Source organism: Lissotriton vulgaris, chromosome 3_1 (assembly GCF_964263255.1).
Source record: "Lissotriton vulgaris chromosome 3_1, aLisVul1.2, whole genome shotgun sequence".
Taxonomy (NCBI): domain Eukaryota; kingdom Metazoa; phylum Chordata; class Amphibia; order Caudata; family Salamandridae; genus Lissotriton; species Lissotriton vulgaris.
The window spans coordinates 835,164,965-835,189,219 of NC_141689.1; the positions used below are offsets into that span (position 1 = coordinate 835,164,965).

At 43.8% G+C, this 24,255-nt stretch overlaps 1 protein-coding gene across 1 annotated transcript in view; it reads right to left on the reverse strand.

Moving 5' to 3' along the window:
- Positions 1 to 24,255, reverse strand: part of LOC147727101 (RING finger protein B-like) — a 677,508-nt gene that overhangs the window by 595,934 nt on the left and 57,319 nt on the right. The window contains exon 6 of the mRNA XM_086963055.1: positions 10,404 to 10,482. Within this exon, the coding sequence (XP_086819181.1) occupies positions 10,404 to 10,482 (79 nt within the window). The remainder of the gene's footprint in view (positions 1 to 10,403; positions 10,483 to 24,255) is intronic.

Here is a 24,255-nt window from a genome sequence, read left to right on the forward strand (position 1 = left end):
TGCCTTTCAGCTATGAACGCAGGCAGGCCCAGGTTACTTGCGTGCACAGGTTGCTTATGTTTCTCACTTCACCGAGCGAGAGAGATAAGCTGCTAGATCATATGGTGTGGTATGCATACTGTGTCCAAGGAATGAGAATGGGAAGAATGATGCCTGATAACTCTCATTGGAGCCTAGCTAGGTCTGCTGTGTGACCTTGATGCAGAGAGTGTAGCCAGCACCTGCAGCGCATATGATGGGAGGGGGAGTGTAGGAAGGTACATCCTGACTATGGTTGCCCCCAACTTTTTGCCCTGTGTTTTAGCTGGTTTTGGACATAGTCGACCTGGGACCCTGCCAATCAGGACCCCAGGCCTACTGCTCTCTCTTTAAAATGGATTCCATGTACCCTAGGTACATTTCCAATTGGTACTGGGCCACCTTATCAGACCCTGTAACTCAGGGCATAGGTGTACCCAGGGCCGCCAGGGGCTGCAGCATGTATTATGCCACCCCTGGCTGGCCTCCTAAATTTGACACAACTGGCTGCACGACAGCTGGGGCGAAGACGTGTAACCACCCTTCGCTTTAGGTATAGTAGCTCTATATCTAACCATACAATGGACACCCGAGTTCCTATCAGTCACTCCTATGGCAGGCCTTAACGATCCTGAAGGCAGAGTGCGTGGGCTCGTGTGAGCTAGGTTCAGGCCCGAGCCGAGCCCGGTTGCAGCTGGCGGAATCAAGACCCAATAGCTGTTCCATGATAACGCGTACCATATCGGTAACTCCGGTGTCGCGTTATCAAGGCATGTCGAGTAAGGTGTCATACGAATCGGGGTGCTGCCCTCTCACCAATTCTGGCGATGAGGCTAGCATCCCACCCTTCTAGAGGGACACGACATGTACGTAACTGTGAACCCCGGTTAAAGTTAACTGAAGCCTCAGCTCCACAAAATGGATGCTGCCACCACAGACACGAGTCTGACCTCCTGCTGCTGGGAGTCCTTCCAGCGAGGAGCACTTGGACAAAGGGTTTCCTGTCGAGGGCGGTGTTCGCACCGTCCCAGACAGGGTTTGTGTATTCTGGGTAGGTAGGGCTTTGGCGAGAAGGTGACTGCGGAGTGGCACCCCGGTGCTCACTACGCATCTGCCGGTTAGAACCAGTTCCAGGGGCGACAGCCCTGGGCTAGGGAAAGTCCGGCAGGGGAGAGGGGTGTAACTACCCCCCTTCCTGGTCCCACCCTTAGGGCAGGACCTAGTCATGTACCCACCCCTTTCTTTAGAATAAAGACCGGAGCGGGGACCCTTCCAAATTAGATCATCTTTGATTCAAGAACTACTTTCTACGAAAGGACATTCAAGACTCTTCTCAAGATTTCTCCCTTGTGACTAAGGAGTAGTCACCCTGCATCAGCGGGCACCAACTAAGAACTCTGCGGTTTGCTGTAAGTCCTTCCTCCAGGAATCCGACGGCCCAGCTCGACGAGAACCGGCTTCCCTGGCACCTCTGACCTCTACCCACGTCATCAGCTCAGCTGTGATCTGTGGGTGCGACGAGACCTCGAGGGACCGGCCATCATCAGAACCTGCACGCTCTTAAAACCAGCACGACCATCGAGGTAACTCTCTGGTGAGTGCTCTGGGGTCCGAGAAGCCCCGACCCTGAGCCGCTCCAGCACCGAAGTGCAGTCTCCCAGCATCTCCACGATCTGCGTGGGGCCCTTCTGCTCGCTGCTCAGCACGTTGTCTGGTCACTAGCCGCTGGCTTGTGCCCTTCTGTGACGACATCCGAGAATCATCACTGCTGGTCTGGTTGCTCCAGACTGGCCCTTGCTTCCATCTTTGCGGGAAGTACCCCGGACCCTCCTGGTCCACTCAAGACGCCATCTTAGGCCCACCACGTGGCCCTGAGATCTGCCAAGGCTTGTTGCCCCATCCTGGGCCCAGCGACGCCGACAGCATCATCCTTCGTGGGACAGCTCGCACCTCCACCGTGGTCGTCGACAACGCCTCCTGGTCCGTGAGACTGCAGAGCCTAGCGTCGCCCACTCACCTGGTCGAGGTGACGGCCAACCGGTGCCTCCCTGGTACCTTCTGACTACTGGCTAGTAGTACGAACTTGGTCCCCTCTGCTTTCAGGTTTCATCAATCTCCGATCCAGGCTTGGATCTCTACGAACTATTCAGCACTGGTCGCCGGCCAGCAACTCCTTTTCTTCCGGCTCCTGGCTCGTCAGCGAAGACCCCGACGCCTGTAAGACTTGTGCAGCCGCAGCCCTCGTGGCTAGGTAACTCGGCATTTCGGTGCCTGCATAGCCTCCTTACTCTAGGGTCCTGAGTCCCTCGCTTCCGACTTGCCTTATCGGGTCCGCCCGAGACCTTAATCTTTCCGTGACCTCGGACACTTGTTTTAATTGTGCACTTGAAGTATTTGCTAAAGAGATTTGGTTTGTGCTTGGTACCCTGTCCTCATAAAGAGTACAGGGCTGTTGTGATTCTTAATAAATATACTGTTTATTTTCATAACACTTGTGTGGTGTCCTTTCACTGGGTGTTCAAGGGGTACATGTGTGGTAAACAGCTGGCTTAACGCGCCCTCTCAAGTCTTTAGCCTTAGACTGCTCGTATCCACGCTACTAGGATAGCTGGTCTATAGGTTGACTTACAACCAAACACCATTAGGGTCGTTGGAACGATACATAGCGGTCGCTAGAATAGCGAACGTTGCATATCGGGCCAACTTCTCACAGGGAGCTTCTAGAAGTCTCTCTCCATGTTAGTAAAAAGTATAAAAATGGAGACCTCTTGGCGCTTTGAAACAACAGACGCACTGCTCAGGACCTTTGTGTGCCCGGTTGAGATCTCCTTACAGTGGTACTAGCGAGGAGGATGCCAAACAGACAGAGGGTGAAGTATTCCAAGTTCTAATGACTTATTCTTGTGTATATACATTCATTACATGCATTTATTTTACATGTATATTATTGCCATTTTATATGGAAAGTTGTTGCAATAAATATTTCCCTTTTACTTTGCAAATGAGTGTTGAGCTTTGTTCACATTGTATTTTGGTATTCTAAAGTGTGTTGAGTCCTATTTTGTAGAGTGTTCACATTGTGCCCAGGTATTTTGAAGTCTTGCCCACATGCTCTGAAGTAAAAATAGCAAGACACCAACTGGCCCTTGGAGAGTACTTAGCGACCAGGGCCATGACAGATGGCACTCAGCTGCAAGCCAGCAGCGTCCAGGCAACATCCTCCAAGTGATAGCCCTCTTCCTGGAGCACGACAATCTCCAGACCACCACAAGTCTGCGGATAATCCAGTTGCAGTCCCTCTTGTCCTAATGATTCCTCTTGTTGATGTCCCAGCATTGAACCAGCGTAGTATGGTTCCAAATCCAAAAGCATCTCGACTTTCGGAGGCCAGAGCCCCAGTAGTTATACCCACAATGCAGTTTGAAGATACGATCCGTTCAAAAGGCCACCTTTGAAATGCACAGGCCCTATCAAAATGTTGTCCTGTCTACCGTCCTAACCTGGGAGAATTGATCACTATTTTTAGTGGGGCCAAGACCCTGCCCCTAGGAATGCAGGTGCCAATTCCACCCTCATGTAACCATCCCAGAAAGGCCTCTCCGAGAAAGAGGTCTACAGTTTCCCATGAGCCCCTAGTTTATGGCCTTCTATGAGAAATGCACAGATGTAGCTGCCCCTTCGCCCCCCCTTCCCTGGACCCAGATATGAATTGGAGACAGGCACACAGAGCTATAAGCATTGAACTGTTCACTTTCCCAAAGTGAGTTTTAGACCAACTGAAGTATTGGTCCAGTCTCGCACTGTTCATATAGTGTTAACCACACCTTGTGTTTTTATCAATGTAAACTCAAATGAATCAGATACTTTACTTTGATTTATCTTTCTGTTTTGCAATCAAATTCATGTTATGTATCACATGATATTTCACAAACATTTGTCGATCAATGCTTTACATATATTCTCTATGATAATCACATTTACTACAGATAATTCACAACCACATTTTACAGTCCTCAACACATCCTAATCACATGCCCAATGCATTTCGGCACCTTAGGTGCCTTCCTCAGGGGATGTCTCTAAAGGAGAAAAAATAAAAAATAAAAACCAAATGTTTATCATGTCTGCACATGGAAGCGTTAGTTATAGGATTGTAATGTTGTTTACTCATACCTCCTGAGTATGTTGGGTCAACGTCTGCAATCTGTAACAAATATATGTCAGAATTTGAAATATATGTGCCTATTGATTTCACTGAGGGAAAATAATCACCAATTTCTCTTAATCTTACCGTTACTATGTTGGTAAATCTGTTTATGTGCTGTAACGAGAAACATATATAGGCCGTATATTGACAACTTGCGATGGGTTTACAATGTTTCATTCATGGAAATGTCCCATGAGGGTAAATGAGCATACCTTTAATGATGCGTCGTTTCTTTAAACCTGGACGGTAAAACGAATATATGGGGTCACTCATGGATTCATGTGAATCTCCATGTTATATAGCAAAAGGTTTTTACATGTTTCACATACCTGTGATCCGATCTAGTTGAATGTATCTGAAAAAAGATACAAAAGATATTTGTTCAAATAATGCCCGCCTTTCTGTGTGTAATGACCGCAAATGCGCTGTGTACACGATATTTAAAGTGCTCAATGTTCGTATTAAAACGAAACCGTGCTGGTTAGACATCCAGCATGGTATCTCCGCTTACCTCAAAAATGCTGCCGTTTCGCGTTATATAATGGTGTCTCAGCTCGTTTGTGAGAGCCTCGATCGCGGTATATGTTGTGTAGAAAGCGCAGTTTCCTGGATAGTAACTGATGACGGACTATTTGGTTAAGTCTACTTCGGCGTACCCCGTATTACATCGCCATCTTGGAATAGTATTTCGGGTAATCGGATCGAATGATTCGTAATGTTTAATCGCGGCTACTGGACTTGTTAAATGCCAGTTTACATAGATATTCTCCAACCCGCGAGGAATATAACACCAGGATGTTATGTACTAAATGTTAAAAAACGAAGAAGAATCTTTTGAACTGTTAGTAAAATAACGGCTTGTAGTCTATAATAGTGGTGTTTAACCCTTGTGAAGGCGAGAAATTTTTTTTTGTGTATTTGTTGGTATGCTAATAAAATGGACTTCATTGCATAGTTATGTGCCACCTCTCTTGCTTATTGTGTTTAAGTCCAATTATGACATCAGCCTTATTAGCAGTTCCTTCCATTGAATGTTCTAGTTTCTTGCTTTTACATGACCAATTAAACTTGTTCTCACTGTTACAAATAAATTTACATTTTCTCACAATGCTTCTTAATGATTTCCATATATCTATATCAACGTGGGCATATTCCTCAAACATTTATGAACATTTCTAACCATATGTTCTACATTCTTTTGTATCATTCCTGGTTCACATCTTTATGTTATTAATTACATAGTATCTCATAATTTAGAACAATTCTTCATAATCAATGTATTTTACGGACACTATTGCAAAATGATTGCCAAATTTTTCATAATTTATACATGTTTTGTGCTCTTGTGTTAGGGGATTTTTTTGGTCTTTTACGTAATTTGTGTGGATTCCGTCCTGTTTATATCTCCATCGCTGTACACTATAAACATTGTGCATAACCCTGCTTTTTTAATAGTTGTAATTTTAGGCAATATCCAGAATGATTAAAAGTCTGCTGTTGATATTTGATGCTGTCTGCAGTCCCTCTTTTTATAGGTATCATGATCTCTTGTTCTGCATAAGTTGAACCAACGTTGTTGTGTATAGTTCATAAATAACATGTTAGATCATATCTGTCATTTAGTCCTACATGTTTCATGGTTTTTAAAGTTTTGATCCAGTACAGCTCTCGTTGCAATAATTTCTGTCTCCTATCTGTGCTTTGTTTCACTGTCATCTTCTCAATGATCATAAACCTAAGTTGTGAAATGGAATGATTTTCTTCCTTCCAGTGAGTGGCCAAGGGTGATGTTAGAGATTGGTTTCTGATTTTACTTTTGTGTTCTGTAATTCTGATTTTAATTTTGCGTTCTGTCTTGCCCACGTACATTTTTCGGCATGGACATTTAATCCCATAGATTACATTCTGTGAATTGCAGTCACTCGTGTGCTTTAGTTTGATAGATTGACCAGTTGTCGGGTGGGTAAATATATTTCCAGTAATCACATTGTTGCAGTGTATGCAATTTAGACACCGTATCGTGCCTTTATTATTCGTGTCTTCTCTAACAATCCTTGGTGTTTTCAATAATTCTTTTAGGTTTCTCCCTCTTGTGTATGCATGAAGTGGTTTCTCTGCAAACAAACCTTTGAAGTCTGGTTCATTGGATAATAGTTCCCACCTGTTGTTGATAATCCTTTTGATAGCTGTAGATTGTGATGTGTATTTGGATACAAAAACCATCTTTTTGTCATTAGTTTTGATTTTAGGTTGTAGTAACTCTAATCTGTTGAGTGATAAGGCTCTCTGTTTGCTTTGGTCCAACACCTCTGGTGGGTATCCTTTTTCTTTGTATTTAACGAGATGTTCCTCCATTGTAATTTCTACAATCTGTGTGTCTGAACATATTCGCTTTATTCTGATCATTTGTGAGTATGGTAAATTTTTGAGTAAGCTTTTTGGGTGGAAGCTGGAGTATAACAAGGCATTATTTCTGTCTGTAGGCTTAGTGTATAATCTTGTTTGGAATCCTGTTGGGGTTTTTGATATCCTTACATCCAAAAAGTCCATGATTGACTGATCGATTTTATAGGTTAGTTGTATCCTTGGATCTACCATATTTAGGTCTTTGATCAGTTGTTCTAGTTCTCCTAGTGTAGCTTGCCATATCAAAAATATATCGTCGATGAATCGACAATACATCCTGATGTTCTTCCAATTCTCAGTGCTTATCAGATTTTCAGCTTCAAATTGGGCCATAAAGATATTGGCATATGCTGGTGCCCCTGAAAAACCCATAGAAGTTCCTGATAGTTGTCCGTAGTATCTCTTGTCCCATTCAAAATAACTGTTTTGTAAACATGTTGGACACATATGAAATCATGGTGAAAAAGGATTTCATTCATTTTAATTTTTTCTCCTTTAGAGACAATCCCTGAGGAAGGCACCTAAGGTGCCGAAATGCATTGGGCATGTGATTAGGATGTGTTGAGGACTGTAAAATGTGGTTGTGAATTATCTGTAGTAAATGTGATTATCATAGAGAATATATGTAAAGCATTGATCGACAAATGTTTGTGAAATATCATGTGATACATAACATGAATTTGATTGCAAAACAGAAAGATAAATAAATCAAAGTAAAGTATCTGATTCATTTGAGCTTACATTGATAAAAACACAAGGCGTGGTTAGTTAACACTATATGAACAGTGCGAGACTGGACCAATACTTCAGTTGGTCTAAAACTCATATAACTCCAAGGAGTGACGCCCCTTATCAGTCTCAGCACCAATAGAATACAAAGATTAATCTCAGGACAAAAGGAGTGCTCCCCGCGAACCCCCGTTTTTTGCTTAACACTTTCCCAAAGTGACTTTCCATATACATAATGTCAGATCCACTCGCACTACCGGAGAAGATTCACCATTACAAATTCACCAGTATCAAACACTATACTAGTAGGAAATATTGCCCAATAGCCTTTCCTTACATTCCCCCATGCTAATCCAATGCGAGAAGCAGGCCCCACCGTACTGAACACACCATCCAGTGCCATTCACGACCCTTGCATGTAATGCACACATGCACATGCCCTATCTCTTCCCAATACCACGCCCTGTCACAAGGGAGAGTTCTGATACAGCAAGACAATGGCACATTTTTGGCACATAGCTTTTTAAATGCCAAGCTGAGTAACTCTAAACTGGCACACAGGCCCCACCAGGACAAACCTGAGGCTCGATCAATGAGACCTCTGTGGATGGCACAAGTAGTGCTGCTTGCCCACAGAGGAGCATTCGAGGTACATGCCCTGGATATATGTCTTACCCCTAGACAAAGGACTTACCGCTAACTTGAATCAGCCAATCATGTATACACATGCATGTCTTACCCCTAGACAAAGGACTTACTGCGAACTTGAATCAGTCAATTATGTATACATCAATCACCAGTATGTATATGACAAGCACAGCACTTGGGCACTGAATGACAGTGTCAAACAAGCTCAAAGTCCTAAGCCTACTACCTAGATCAGCAGAAAACTAGGAAATAGAAAAGCCATAAGTCATGGGAAAGCACCCTAGAAAGGGACATCTCCAGGAAAAAGCAAGCATTATAATAATGTAATTCACCTAAACACTCAGCAATTATATATTTGCTTTAAAGTCAAATGCTGTATTGGGGAGGGGTGTTTGGTGCCTGGCCAACTACAGTAAGTAACACTATTTCCTGAGCCAGCTGATGGTGACCAAGATCCAGGGGTTCTGTTATGGTTTGCTTTCTACTTTCAGAAAGGGACAGTAAGGTCCGATGTTCTCAATGATTGACTGCCTGTGTGTTGCATAGAGATCAGGGCATATCGTGGTCGACTTGGGAAGGATTGTCTGCTAGCTTGCCTTTGAATTTTATATAGTCGATACATTCTTTGATCAGGTAGAGTTTGTTTTGTGACTTGTTGGTATTGTGAGGGAAGAGGTGCATGATGAAAAGGGACAGAATTTTGTGGTATGACCATATAGCTCGTTTGGGGGTGAAGTCATGGACTTGCTTCCATATTGGGGGTGCTGTAGAGGAAGTATTTGATGTGGGAGCTGCTTTTTGATGAGATTTTTAAATCAAGGCTCTAAACTAAGCACAGGGTTTCTGTGTAGGAATGAATATAGCAAGAAGCTTAAGCCCCTAGCTACTTAGAGGTGGTTGGAGAAGGAGAATTCTGAAAGTAGTGTGCAGAACTGTCCTGGAATGCTTTGGAGGGACTACCTGGGATGTCGAGTAGATGTTGCTGGGAATATCTAGAAGTGGGATGTTGCAATGTTGTTTTTGTGCCATTCATAGCTACACTGCCCCACCTCAAATGTCTGTCAGAAAGAGTATAGATGCAACTATGGGGAACTAAGAGATAAATGCTATGGAAAAGATGTCTGTGTTCCAGGTATCTTGATCATAAACAGGTTCAAGATTGTTTCACTGATAAAGTCACGTACAACATAGGAATTTTTAATGGCACAAATAATAGAAATAGCAAAGGACGGTGCTAATTGTTCGGTTTTCTTGCTTGTTAGATTCAGGATGTACGCATTAACAGGAATCAATGTGGAAACAGGTAGAAGGACCCAGATAGAGTGTCTGAAAACTACATTTTGCACCTGAACAATGATATTCAGAATAGATGCCTTGTCTCTAGGCCAAGGCCCTTCCTAGCTCTAGCAGCCCTACCAGGTGTCACCAAACAAGTCACCTTCAGCTCTTCAGACCCTTTTCAATGATCTCCAGGTTGACCGGGGTCTGGTCTTATACGAGAAGCACAATTCAATAGGGTACATCAAGGCACAGGTGTGGTCTGAAGATGGCCACCATAGGTAGAGAAGGGGAGTTAAAGACAAAGGACCTCTTTGGGCCACTTTCTTCAGGATTGCTTTTTTGATCAATCTATTTTTAACACCTGTTTCCTGCTTCAAGCAATCTGCTTAAAGTAGTATGGACTGTAATCACTGTTTGTCGTATAAATTCAAACGTTAGCCTTATTTCTTCTGATTGATAACCTTTCCTGAACATACCCCCTCGAACAAACTGGAAAATGTAACAATAATACTTCCTGGGTGTTAATTTGAACAAATCGACCATTGTTAAGTTATGCTAATTGCTCATGAAAAAGAGGAAAAGTATTGTGACAGAGTGAATTATTTTCCCTTGATACATCTTTTTTTTTTTAAGAGAGGGATATGCATATATGTCATTAAAATGTACATACTGTTACGAAATGCGTTTCGGTTTGGAAATAATTTGAAACCGTAAAGCATCTGCCACAACTGAGTTTCTCCTTTCCTATTCAAGGCAGACATTTTGAGTTGCAGTCCTATGTACGACGGCTGCGATGAATTTACACTATGTAACAAGAAAACAAGTAAATGGCAGTGTCCCGGGGATCTTCACTTAAGTTTTAAACTAAGCATGAGAAAATGTATTTTTCTAGCAGCGGGCTGGACAGCTTGTGTTTCAGTTGACGAGGCTACTCTCCCTGATGGTATCATATTATTTCATGTTTAGCAAACTAATTTTTCAAATGATATCTGATCCAATGCCACATTGCACCTTTCGCCTCTAAGTTTCTTGCATGTCTCTACCTCACAGTAAAATACTGCAGCTCGAGGCTGTGGAAGAGTCTCTCCATTGCTAAAAAGTACTCCACACTTACCAAAGGTTATGTCCTCCTCTCGCACAAGGAATGTGTCCAGTCTGAGGTATCATTTCCCATGTCAAATCGCCTGGGGTAACTGTTTCAGAGCAAAGAAGAAGAACAATCAATTATTACCAGCACTTAAAGCATAAAACATGCAAACCTGTCAATCACTGAACAAATGTGACGACTGCGTGACACTCACAGCACACAAGCGGTGGTATTCAGTGCAAGAATGCGGGTACCGTCCTTTATCTTTCCAAAAACACGTGCACTCTCTTATTGAAGGTGTTTTTCTCATCTTTCGTGATTTAGCTGTGTATTCACTGCTGGCAAACCCTTTTAGAATTCTCGCTAAAACCCCTAGTGAAATCTGCCATTTTGGTCATTGCTTTGTACTATGGCTCCATGACGCTGAGAATAGTAGAGGTCTGTCCATAAAAAGCAGTAATAGGAAATAAAGGGAACAAATACAAAAGAAAAACAGAGAAAGCAAAAAACATTAGAAAATGAGCCTATCTATCTCCCTGGGAGATAAATTAAAGTAGAAGAAAAGGAGAGTCTTTAAAGCTCTTCTACAAGACTTGTGAGGTGAGAAATGACTGTATTACAATCAAGATACCTCCCTTTGAGTAGGAGTCAGGTCTCGTAGAATATAAGTTATAGGTGTATTTCAAAAAGGTGTAGTTAAGTTACAGGTTATAAGTTAGATGGTAAGATGCCCCACCAGGAGCAGCATCCTCACTGCTCGGCCCACTCTCTTCAACTGAAACTCTTATAGCTCAGGCAATCATTAACATTTAATGATATAACACACACATTGGCTGAGCAGAAGGGAACTGAGGAACCATGGAGTGGGTGCATTACAACAACATCAGGTTACAACAGCCTGGTTACCTGGGACAGGGGATTTCACAGCTTTGGAGGTAACAGACGAAAGGAGCAACTTCCCAGGTGCACTTTGTTAAACCTAGGAACGCAGGGCCCAGGCTGAAGTCAGGGCGTGTCCAGGAATATAATGCGGCAGAAGCAAAGATCTGTTTTCTCTTATCCAAGAAAATGTTATCACCAGAAAGAGAAAGCAGAACAAGTCCTCTTCAGTAGCTGGTGCCAGGTTATATCTCGTAGATTACTATCCACCAACTCCATATTCACCTCATAGAGTCATTGACCATTATCTCCTTAAATCGTGTCAACCAAAAAAACCATATCCAACACTTCACCCTAAACCTATCCATTGTCAATCAAGGACTCAAGTAATTCATCTTAAACACATCTTTCAGTAGAATGCAGCTCCAGTCCACAGATGAAGAATAGAGTCCTTGGATAGGCCGCAGTCCTGGTGTTCAAATGTTATGAGAAAGCAGGAGCTGCGCCTTAAGGCATTCGTTTTTCTTCACACTGCTGTCGTTAAATGCTAACAAACATACACTTCTGCTCCCCAATCAATAACTCACCCAGTTGCCCTTTAATCTCTAAATGTCCAAGAGTAGATGAACAATAAAACATTCCTCATCACCTCTACATGTTTTCTTGTTTACCCAATATGTACAGGCTGGACATATCAGAATATGTGCCATGCATCCTCAATTTCCATTTATCCATTTTAAACCAATGTATGATATTACAACACATACATTTACAACACATGCCTGTACAACACAGTTTTTACACCACGACAATCCTTATAAAGCATACAATTTACAGCGCATGCTATTACAACACATTTTTTAAAACTACATTTACAACGCATTCCATTACATCGTATTATACCTTTACAACGCATACCATTACAACACATACAATAACATTGCATTTAAGGTAAGTGTTGGATAGTGTAGGGGTAAAAATTACTATTCTAACTCCAGGGGGTGCAAAAGTAGGGTAAGTGTCGGATAGTGTAGGGGTACTATGCATTGTATGCGTTGTAATGACCTGCAATGTAATGCCTGCGTTGTAATGTCATGCATTGTAGTGACATGCAATGTAATGGTTGCGTTGTAGTGACATGCGTTGTAAAGGATATTGCGATGTAATGACTGCGTTGTAAATGTCGTGTGATGTGATGACTGCGTTGTAAAGGTTGTTTCCCATTTTAGATATAGAGTAGGCCATCTCTGTGTTGTATTTTATGTCTTATACATCATAAAGGAAGCTCTGACACATGCTTCTAAATTCTATAATTGCTTGGAAATGGGCAATTAAGGTTAACAATAATCTTTTTTTAGTGTTATTCATTTCCAGGTCCACGGAACATACAAACTTGGGTCCAAATCCATACAGGACAATAAAAACACTTTGATAAGAGAAACATAGAGTGGGTTACATGCTTTGTAATGAAGCTCCTAATTGTTTAGGTCCAGTTTAGCTGAAATGGCCATGATTGAGAAAGTAAACTAGCTAATTGAAAATATGGGAAAAACTAAATCTGGCAATAGTGCTGAACTTCAGAAAATCATTACAAATAGGAAAATAATACGCTTTAGCTAAACCTCCACTAATCACCAAAGGAGGACTACAGGGCTCTCACATCAGTGTAATGATTGCACTGAAACTTAATGATAGTTACTATCTTCTTTAGCACTTTCTCAAAGTGATATGCCACTAACAGCGGAGTCAGAGGGAGGAGCAGGAACAGGAGGAGCCGGGGAACAGGAACCAGGGTTAGTTAGAGTAGGGACAGGGTAGGAGTAAGATGTACAAAATAAAGCTCCAAGTTAATAGTAAGAAGTGTCTGTGTTTATTGTAGCAGGATGCTACAACTGGCGACGAGGGTGGGATCGGCATGATCATAGCCTGCAAAACCCAACCGGAGTGCCCTGTCCCCTGCAGCATCAAGTAAAGAATCTGCTGCCTGGGAGTGCTGCCACCTGAGGAAAGAGGTCAGCAGCCGGTGACCCTGCTTCCCCCCAGCGACTGTGGGAGCCCAGAGGGAGCCGCTGGATCGAGCGCTGAAACGCTCAGGAAAAGAAAGCTGTTCGCGCTGAAAGCGCGAGTCCCGCCGGATGCGTGAGAATTGGCACCCTTGAAGAAGCAGGAGTCGGTAGCCCACTCCGACCCTGCCCAGTGCCCCAGAGCAAGACAGAGTCACCCTGGCGTAGAGGACATTGCCCCACGAAGGTCTGTTGCCAAGCGCGGCTGAGCGCGCTGAGACCGGTGCCCGCCGGAGATTAGAGGTCGGGAAACCTCACGCGCGATGCGTGAGCGTTAGCACGCTGTCGGTGCAGGAGAAAAGCAGGAACCGAAAATAAAGAAGAAGAAGAGATCGGGAGCCTACCCCGATTCTGCCGGATGTTCCAGTGACCAGAAGGCGCTTGAGATACCACGGAAGCCTCGTGAATGTGCCCTGAAGTAAGAGCGCTGTTCGCGCCAAAAGAAACGGAAAGTGCCCGAGTGAGGTGAGGGTTAAAACGGACTGAACGAGGGATCGGGAGCCCAACCCCGACCCTGCCGTGCTGCCTGAGTGTGAGGACACAGAGCGGAGACTGTGAGAGCGCTGTGAGAGGAAGTGCTGCCCCGCCAAAAGAAAGTGTGTTGCCTCGATGGAAAACCTCACCCCCGAGGCGTGAGAAATGATATGCCGGTAACGAAGAATAATCAGGAGTTTGCCCCGATCCTACCTGGATGTGCTGGAGGCCCAGGAGTGTGTAAGGCTCAAGAAGAGTTGCTGCCCAGAAAGGGACCGGCTGCCGGTGAGTCCTGTGAGTGGCAGACTGAATGAAAGCAAGTCTCGTGAGGGGTGAGATTTCAGGCGAACGGCCATCTTTGAGTCAGGCAGGTCTTAAGGACATACCCTGTGTGATCCATAGGCGGCCATCTTGAGGTCAGGCAACATAAAGAAAACAAGCATTGGCAAAAGTGAACAAGCACTGGCAAGAACAAAGACAAACAAGCATTGGCGAAAACCAAACAAGCATTGGCGAACGTAATAGAAACAAGCATTGCCGAAAACCAAACAAGCATTGGCGAAGACCAAATAAGCATTGGCGAAGGCCAATCAAACATTGGCGAAGGCCAAACAAGCATTGGCGAAGATCAAACAAGCATTGGCGAAGACCAAACAAGCATTGGTGAAGACCAAACAAGCATTGGCGAAGGCCAAACAAGCACTGGCGAAGGCCAGACAAGCATTGGCGAAGATCAAACAAGCATTGGCAAAGATCAAACAAGCAGTGGCGAAGACCAAACAAGCATTGGCTAATAGAAACAAGCACTGTCAAGAGCCAACTAACAAGCAGGTTTCGACTAAAGAAGATCAACTACGAAGACGAGAAGACGAGTGAACAGCCCGTGCCCTGCAAATATGATCCATCAAAATCCTCCTCTCGTGGCGGGGGAAGAAGTAGCACAATGGTTCAATCCCTGCATTGAAGTACCACCCCCAGGGGTGCAGACGGATACCTGGAGTCTGTGTCTCAAACGGAATCAATGGCTGGCAACGTTGGGTGATTTCCTGGACGCCAATGGTGAACAAAGGGAGAGGAAATGTCTAATGCTGCTCCTCCATTTGGTGGGTCCAGAGGGCCGATGCCCAATCAAAACATTTTCCAAAGAAGACACAGAAATCTATAAAAGATTCCAAGAGAAGCTATGTGCCCGTCTCTCCGCACAAGCGGAAGTGGATCAAGAGCGCATCGCTTTCAACACAGCTCGGCAGGAACCAGGTGAACCATTGCCAACTTTCATCACTCGGTTACAAAACCTGGTACAAGGCTGCCACTTCAACACCTTTACGAATGAGGACGCAGTTCGACTCCGGATAATTGAAGGCTGCGCAAACCCCGACACAAAGCTTAAGATCTTGCGAGGAAAGTGGTCGCTAGAAGAAATCATCAGGAAGGCTGAAATTGGAATGCACGTCAAGGCAAGAGACAGATCAAAGGACCCGAATCTGAAGGCAAATTATCAAGATGCCTGGACAGATGAAACTCGGAAAACAGACAAAACAAAAAAGAGAGAGAGGGAAGGCAGACCAATGAAAAGACAACGGGAGAAACACAGTGACAAGGAGTACTCTGAGTCAATCAGTCAAAGGACAACCTCAAGGAGTTCTTCACCCTCAAGGTGTCATTCAAAGTCTGACCAACGGGAGAGACACAGTGACAAGGAATACTCCGAGTCAATCAGTCAAAGGACAACCTCAAGGAGTTCTTCACCCTCAAGGGGTCATTCAAAGTCTGACGAGGAGGGAGCGTCAATTGGGACAGATCGCACCCCTGGACAAGATGGCAACTTACACAACAAGAGAGTAAGGAAGACAAACTATAGAAGGAGAGCTCAAAATGGTCAAAACTGGAAGTCGGCGCAGGAACACTCTTCGTCAAGTCGTGAAGATGAGTCTGAGGGAACATCCAGCAGGAGAACACATCACACCCATATCATCGGTGTCCGAGCACCAAACAAGTGGGAAGAAGGAATAGGCTGCATAGGACGAACTGGTCCTCCCCAACAACGAACAGGAAAAGACCAACGCATCAATGGCATTCAGGACACTGAAGAAACGGAGAAGTCGGTGATATGAGAAAACCAAAAATGGAAAACCTCAAGACCAAACACAAAGAACAAGCACGTGGTTGTTGAACAACTTTTCAAATGACAAGTTGGCGAAGGCGCCCGGAGAAGCGTCTTAAAGACAACCCTGAGACAAAGAACAACGTGTCACGACCTACTCATTTCAGAAATCCATTACTTGATACCCTCTCTAAGGAACGCTTCAAAAGGGGCATGGCCAGTAACTCCTCTGGTTCAGAGGGCGAGTCTGTCCGATCCTTTAAGATGGGTATGGCCAGGAACTCCTCTGATTCAGAGAGCGTGTCTGTCCGATCCTGGAAGTCGACAAAAGACTTCTCTGAACCAGAAAGCACGGCTGTTCAGTCCCGTGAGGCGACAGAGTCATGGTCCCGACAACAGCCATGGCATCAACCACCCGAAAGCACCAAGGAACCAAAGGACATCCGTCCTGTCAAGAGCAACATGACACACACTAAAATTTCTGAATACTCAGTCACTCCACAAGACAACCTATTGTATCAGTCACAAGTACATCCAGACCTAGATCAGACACCGTCACCCCTGAAGGGGTCCGCGAGGCTGACTCAAAGGACCTACAAAGGGAAAACAGAGACAGTGGACCTTGGTCACCGGACGGGAAGGGACCAGCCAATCACTCCGCAAGGAAAACCGGACGTGTCAGTAGAGAGAGATCATCAGATAAGAGAGAAACATGCCTATGCACAGATAGCTCACGAGTCCGCCAGACAACCCGAGGCTGTGAATGAGTTATCGAATCAAACCAAGATAGTCTCGTCAGATAGCACCGTACTGTCTGGTCTACGTGACCCTGAATTGGAGGGCAGTGTTGCCCTCAATCGGACTCGACAAAAAGAAGTAAAAGTAGATGCGGGTGCTCGGAAGAGGACCAGAACATCATTCACTCATGAAAGAGATCGAGCATCTGAACCAACAGTAGTTACACCACTGGAAGGAGACATGCTGACTGCGGAATGTGAGAGCAGACAGTTCACACGCAACGTGATCAAGAATGCCCCGATTAAGACAACAGAAAGACTGACCAAAGTCAAGCCCACCGCTGATTCGACACTACTGAGGCTTGAAGAACAGGCTGTCCGCCAACCCGTGTGGTGGATTGAAGAACTGCGAACACTGAGGACATTAAGCTCATTTTGTTAAGAAAGGGGGAGATGTAGTATTGTGGGATGTAGTCTAGTGGTTGGGGGGTGGAGTCAGAGGGAGGAGCAGGAACAGGAGGAGCCGGGGAACAGGAACCAGGGTTAGTTAGAGTAGGGACAGGGTAGGAGTAAGATGTACAAAATAAAGCTCCAAGTTAATAGCAAGAAGTGTCTGTGTTTATTGTAGCAGGATGCTACAAGCGTCACCCTTCATGCCGAGACTTCAAGATTCATTGAGAAAATGCCCTGCCACGAGAGTATTTAAAAGGGTCAATGAGTTCCTAAAATGTAGGTATTGAGGAAATATTCACTAGAGCAGAGCAGAAAGTAAGCATGAAGTCGGGCATTGCCAGAGGGCCCATACCATATACATTGAGTTTAGCATTATTCCACAACACTCCTGCAGTTTTTCCTGCTCATAGACTTCAGTATACAAAAGTGCATTTGGAATGATAGAAACAAGAATAGATGTTCTTGCAGATCATGTACTGACATAGCCAATAGGTCTGGCTTGCATTTTGAATCCCAACTAAAACTTACAAAAAAGCATGGGGCAGCAACAAAAAATGTTTTTTGCATAGTATGTAATTAGGAAAACAAAACCTTTGTGTGGTAATATGATGTACTTATGTAATGTAACATAGTCCCCTTGTCCATTACAATGCAAGAACTCCATAGGAAACAGAATAATACACCAAACAGCCAACAGCACGAGGCAAGAACTTATGTGGGAGAAGCCAAAGCTTACTCTATATATATTTTTAACTTAAAGAATTAGTAACAGCAAGTGTTATGGATAGTAGTACTGTCAAACCAGACCTAAAAATATGACATTTTGGGTAATTTCTAGAGCTGAGCAAAAGTCATGTTCAGTAGATTCTCATAATTTAACCTGAAAGCAATATTACAACCAAAGAGTTAAATTATAGATCTGAGATGTCTGCACATTTACTTTATATTGTGACAGTGTGTTAAACGTAGGACTACTTTGCTCCTACTTGTGCAGTATTATTAGGCTTTCAATGCCAAGTTATTCATTATCTAGTGTTTCAGCCTGAATTCTTGTTTCAAGGATACATCTCACTGCCACCGCCCACACATACAACAACAACAGAAAGTATGGCCCCAGACAGTTCTCCATTGCAGCCCAAAGGATTACTATTATCTCAGAATGCACTCCTTTTAGAAGAACCCTAATCTAGGATTTATGTGAAATAGTGTTTACATCAATGAGATTCTACATGCTCTCACAGCCATCTGTTGCAGCCAAGCCCATGTGAATGTCTGTGGCACAGGGCCAAACAGCTAGTCTGCATGAGCTGTACACAACAATTGGGTAGAGAACACGATCCTTGCTGGGTCTGTGGCTGAGCTCATCTTGTAAGCGCAGGAGACGAAACAACTGTCTAGAAAAACAAGCAGCAGCTCAAGCAGCACTTCAGAGTTGCTCTTCTGCAAGCAATAGGTCTAACATTTCACTATCCGATCCGATGCCTTTTTTCATAACCATAGAAAGAAGCAAACAAGAATTGTACATGGCGAGATTCTCAGCAGCAGCAAAGCCTTTTGCAACTATTGGGGCAGAACCTGGAAAAAAACGTTCTTATTAACAGTTATAAATGTATTCACTTCCTGCCAGGTATGAAGGACTTACAAATAAACCACATTTTTCAGTACCAGCTCTTAAAGAACATGCAGCCTGATTCATCAAGCATAATTGCGCTCGCAAAGGGCCAGATTCTGAGAATCTGGCCCTTTGCAAGTGCAATTTTTGCTTTTGGGATTCATCATCCCAAAAGCAAAAGGCTCTATTTAAGAACTCGCAAATTTGCGAGGAATAGCATTTAAGGAATTATTCCTTATTTGCGATTAGCAATTAGCTAATCGCAAATAAGGAATCAGTAGGACCCGCAAAAAATATTGCGAATCCTACATGAATCCCGTTTTGCGAGTAATAGCGATTCCTTATGAATCGCTATTTCAGGCTCGCAAAACTTCACATTGATGAATCAGGCTGTTAACTCCCCAAGCAATACGTAAATCTGCTGATTCAGAAGTCTGCAAAAAGGAATGTCTGTCACAAAATGTATGAACCTTTGCATTAACCCCCATAGTTATTGCCTATTGGTGTGAATGCCTAGGATTCAGACTGGGTAGTTGATACAACAGAGTGGGCAACTGCTGAAGACAAAAACACACGAGGGAGGTGTGGCTGGACTAGAAAGCTTAGGCAGACCCAGAAGTATGGCCGGAACCAAAAAATGGCCTTTCGCAGGTAAGTGATCAAACTGTTAAGCGATTCAAAACTGAAGCTAGTCCATGGTATGTGAGCGTGGTGGAGGTATACGGGAACGTAGAACTCTCAGTGCTGGATAGGGCCAAGTAGGCTACAGGAGGGGTAAGTGCACTTGTGAGCCAATGGTCTTCAGGTCTCATGAAGGAAATGTATTGTATATCATCTATGAGTAGAGCTGCTGGAGCCGACAGGATTATTAAGCAGATGTGCTGCTGCATTTGTATCTACCAGGCTTTTCCAAGGAGTAGCTCGTGTGCTACGGGTAGCTCTCCAGTTAAGTCTAAGTAGCTCTGTGTGTGTGGGCCAGCCTACTACATAAGCATTTGTTTAGTGGAATTAATATGTGTACAAAAATTAAACAGGTGTAATCAAGGGGGTGAAAATGTGCATTTTTGCTGGTGCTTTTCCAAGATATATTTAAAGCTAGATTTTTGGAGTGATAAATCATGTGGCATTAAAGATACTTATTACAAATACTATTAATGTGATACCAGGGGCATTGCAGCTATCACTGTTATGTATTACCCACAAAGTAGCATTCTGCATTGACAAAGCCTTTTTAGGCCTCGCCTACGCAGCGCGCATGCGCTGTTAGGAAAGAGACCTTTAGCCATTGGTTCCCGTTTTCCCCAAAAACCTGCACATGTTCCATTGCCTTCAATGGAAATGTGTGCACGTTTGGTGATTCCCTTGCAGGAGCAAGCAGCTGGCGCCATATGTTATCAATTATCGCCCTTGCTGCTCGCTCCCGCAAGGGAATTGCGCAGGCCCCCTCCTTTCTCACCTCCCCCTGAAGCCACGCGAGGCGCGCACTCTTGTCCTTGTTCTTCTTCTCATAAGTTCCATTAATTTCTCCCTTCTCAAAGCTAGTTGGCCCAGCTCCATGTGTTTTTTTTTTAACAAGGTCCTAGCAGCTGAAAAGTACTGCTGCACTACTAGATACACTGATTATCCTTCATGCACCATTCTTTTTTGTATTTGCTTTTTACATTGTAATTTATTGTTCTAACCCGGTCGTATGCCATGTTAGAATATTAAATAAAAATGGTCACGTAGATGCCTGTGACACAACACATGCTTGCATATCAGAGACCATCTTAAATGGGGTGTTAATTAATAGAAAATCAAATCCCAGATTTCCAGGCATGAATGAACATGTTTCTTGAAGTATGTGGCATATTTGTGATTGGTGAAAATAACATTGTCAAAGCAAATAGCTCATCCTTTTAGAGCGGAGACGTGTTGGCTTTGCCAGCTATTGCTGTATTTAGTTGGTTGGGTGTGCGTTTGTAGTGTGATCTGGGTGGAACTGTTGGGTGTTGTCCATGAGGCTTAGAATAGTGCACCTATCTAGTCACAGTAATTGATAATCTTGCATCTGTGCTGACTCATGGAGAGTGATAGCGAGGTTTAAGATGGGTAGATTCAAGCTTGTAGAGGCCTATCACACTCTTCTTATCTGGCCTGTGTATCATCGGGTCATTTATCTCAAGTTGGTAGGTGGTAACAGTTCTCAGGCATTACCCAATTTACCAGCATTTGATTCATTGACCTAGAGAGGATGAGCAGCTGAGTTGGCCCAGCATGGATTCAAAGTTGTGACCCGCAGTTCACTACCGATGTCAGCCATGAGCGCCTAATTTGCTGAGCCATTTCGTAAGCACTAATATTGTTTTTTAGAAGACTTAACAGAGAAATCCGTCATAAATGAAGAATTTGATAGTGACTAGATTTTGGTTTATTCCCATAACTGATATAGGCAATTTACTGATTTCAGAAAACGACTTAATTTCTGCTCGTTATCGACCTTGGTACTGCCTATTCTTTGACTCGCAGCGTAAACAAAGAAACCTTAGCAGCAGAACGCTTCCATTTTGTACTCCATTTATTAATTATTAAACCATTTCTATGCATAATAAAGTTTCCAACAGCTGCCTCTGTTATTCGCTAAAGAAATGTTTTAAATGTTTAATATGCTTAATACTAAAGTGCATCAGTTAATCCTAACCAATCCTAACCTTCCCTAAGCTTAGCCAACACGTTCCATGATCGTACCTCGTTTCCTCTGTACCTAAAATTACTAACAAATTAACATTGTGAACGTTTGTTTATAAAAAAGGTAACTGTTGGAAACTTGAATATTCACAGAAATGTTTTGTTCAGAGACAAATGGAGTTTAAAGTTGGTGCCTCCTAATGTTTAGGTGGGGCTTTTGATTCAGTGAAGGGCTGCATCGTCGAGGAGCGCACTGCGCATGTCAGCAGAAACTACCAAAACACGGAAACGTGGCAAAAACTCTGCTTTCGGTGTTCAAAGTTGCTACAGCACGTGGAATGTTTACTATGTGATTGTTCAGGTTCAGTGACACTGGTCTTTCAACCTCAGGGTTTTTCTGGCTGATTGGTGTTTGTTTTAAGGAGCTATGCAGAGCTTGTTTGTAACAACCTGCGCTCAGTGTTTGTCAGTTTGTCATGGGCAAGGCAATGCCCTTGTTAAATGATTGTTCATTTTTTATTCTAATATTTGTGTTGGGGATTCTTTTGCAGGGAGACTCCCCAGCCTCTTCTCACACTCCTTGTTAGAATGGCTAGACTGAACCAGGCTGGGTTGCACGTTTCCTTCTGCAGACCTTGCTTCTGCCATGTCAGCTGGGGAGTGTAACAAGCACTGACATTACCAGTTGAGGCATTTAAAATGTCCGACTCCACTGGTTTGTATTCACCAGAGCTCAGCATAGCAAATTGATCCTTTTTAGGCCAGGGTTGCAAGTGCAAAATCAGATGGACCTATTGTTTACAATAAACTCGGGGTCTGCTCTGGGTCCTTCCCCATTAACTTTTTGGACCAGCCTCCTTCAGCCATTGAAATGAGACGTTGTCAATCACATCTTGGCTCAGCTCACAAGTATTCAATTTCATTTAATGATACTGACTGCTTGGGTGTGTGCTTTTGCCTCAAATTGAGTGTTTAAAAAGAAGTCTCTATTAGCTCCTTGTCGTCACACTTTCTTCTTTCTACTCCTTCCCACCTGTTGCTCTTTCCCCTGTGTTTTGGCTTCTTATTCCTTTTGGCAGCCCCTCTTTCGTGTTGCCCCCTCCATCATCAGGGCCGAACTGACTACCGGGCGTTTTGGAATGCTGCGAAGCTGGGGGCTGATTTCACTGCGGTGGGGGCTGATTTCATTGATGGAGACCTGCGTGTGCATTGAAATAAACAAAGCCAACCGAATTTCGTTCAGAACACGCAGGTCCCGATCAACAAAATCAGCCCCCAACTCAGCAGCATTCCAAAGCGCCCGGTAGCCATTCCGACCCTGTCCCCTATTGTTGTGGATCGGGCTCGTTATTTATTTCTTCTTTTTTTTTTAACTGCATGACCTTGTTCCTTCCAGCTCTCCCTCTGGTTGCTCCCTTCCTCTTTTCCTTCCCCCAAACACCCCTCCTTGTTGCTTCTTCTCACACCTCCCTCTTTCCCTGTAAAATATGCTGTTGAAGTGTAAGGGGAGGAGAAGGTGCTTTCTTTTTTTTTTCTTTAACTGATCTGCATTTCTTTAGAAGTCACATAATACAGTAATACAGTGAAGGTTTCCTTACCATCCTATCTGTGTTTCGCATAGGAAAAAAAGAACAGAACTACATTGAATGCTCATTGGCAGTCATTACAGTCCTGTTTTTGTTTCTCGGTGTAATGAAGGTCGGGTGGCAAAAAACTTTCGATATTGTCATGAATTACTTAATCAGACATGCCAGCACACAGGAGGCCACGTCTCACACAATATCAGCATTTTTCCTCCAATAAAGAGCAATGTCACACAGTGAACTTAGACACCTTTATTCGGAAGAAATATCCACCCCATGCGTGGAAGCTCTAAACCAGTGAAATTCGTTAGGGTTTTGCATTTTTCACAGGATGTTTGGGACTGCTCCAGAAATGTATGTTTATGGGGAAGGTAGGAGTGACTGCTGAGATAGTGCTGGGCACAAAGTCCCAGCCTCCTTGCTTAACCCCATCCCTTTAGTGGCCCTCTATTGGTGCTCATATAATGACTGCTCAAGCTATGAGCCCCATTTCTAGTCCAGTCCTGCTCAGTCCAGGCACCTACTGCACTCACACAAGGTGAACAAGCATTGGTCTCGCCTTTGGGATCTAATAAGTGTTTAGTTATCCAGCACAATATCCTTGGTGCAACAACATCAACTGTTGCATGGTTAGACACTTCGAAGGTCCCAAAGGCGAGACCTATTGGCTATGCCAATGCTTATTAAATATTACTGCTGGTAACCTTGCCTGATCCACTGAGGTGGTCACTGCTGGTAATCTTACACGGAGTGACCACTAATTCAATCTTGCCTGATGTGGGCAATATTACAACACTAATAATCAGTGGCGTAACAACTTTAGGGGGGCTCACTGCAAGGTACATGGAGGCCCCCCCACTGGAAGCTCTCAGGTCAGGGTACTGTGCTGAGGGGGGACTTGGAGCTTTGGCCCATTCGCACGCAGGAGCTGCGGGGGCCTATGTTACACCACTGCTAATAATATTAGTAGCTCAGCATGATTTTCATTGATCATAAGTAGCACTTATTAAATAAAAGGTTGGAGACTCTAGACATACACTTAAGGTGTTGCCATTTTAGTCCTGTAAAATGATGAATGAGGAAGTTAAAAAAAACACAAAGTTATCAGGTGTATTATTTTTAGTACGTTGCTTTTCTATGACTGCTGGAGTACCAGATTAGTAAAGGTTCTTGTTACGCACACATTATTCTCAGTACCTCCACCACAGTTTACCATCAGTGACTCAATTGCATAGCTTGCACCATTGTCAGTTAAATAATACCAGCACTGTTGCCTACCGATGAAGCACAAAAAGACAGCTGCACTG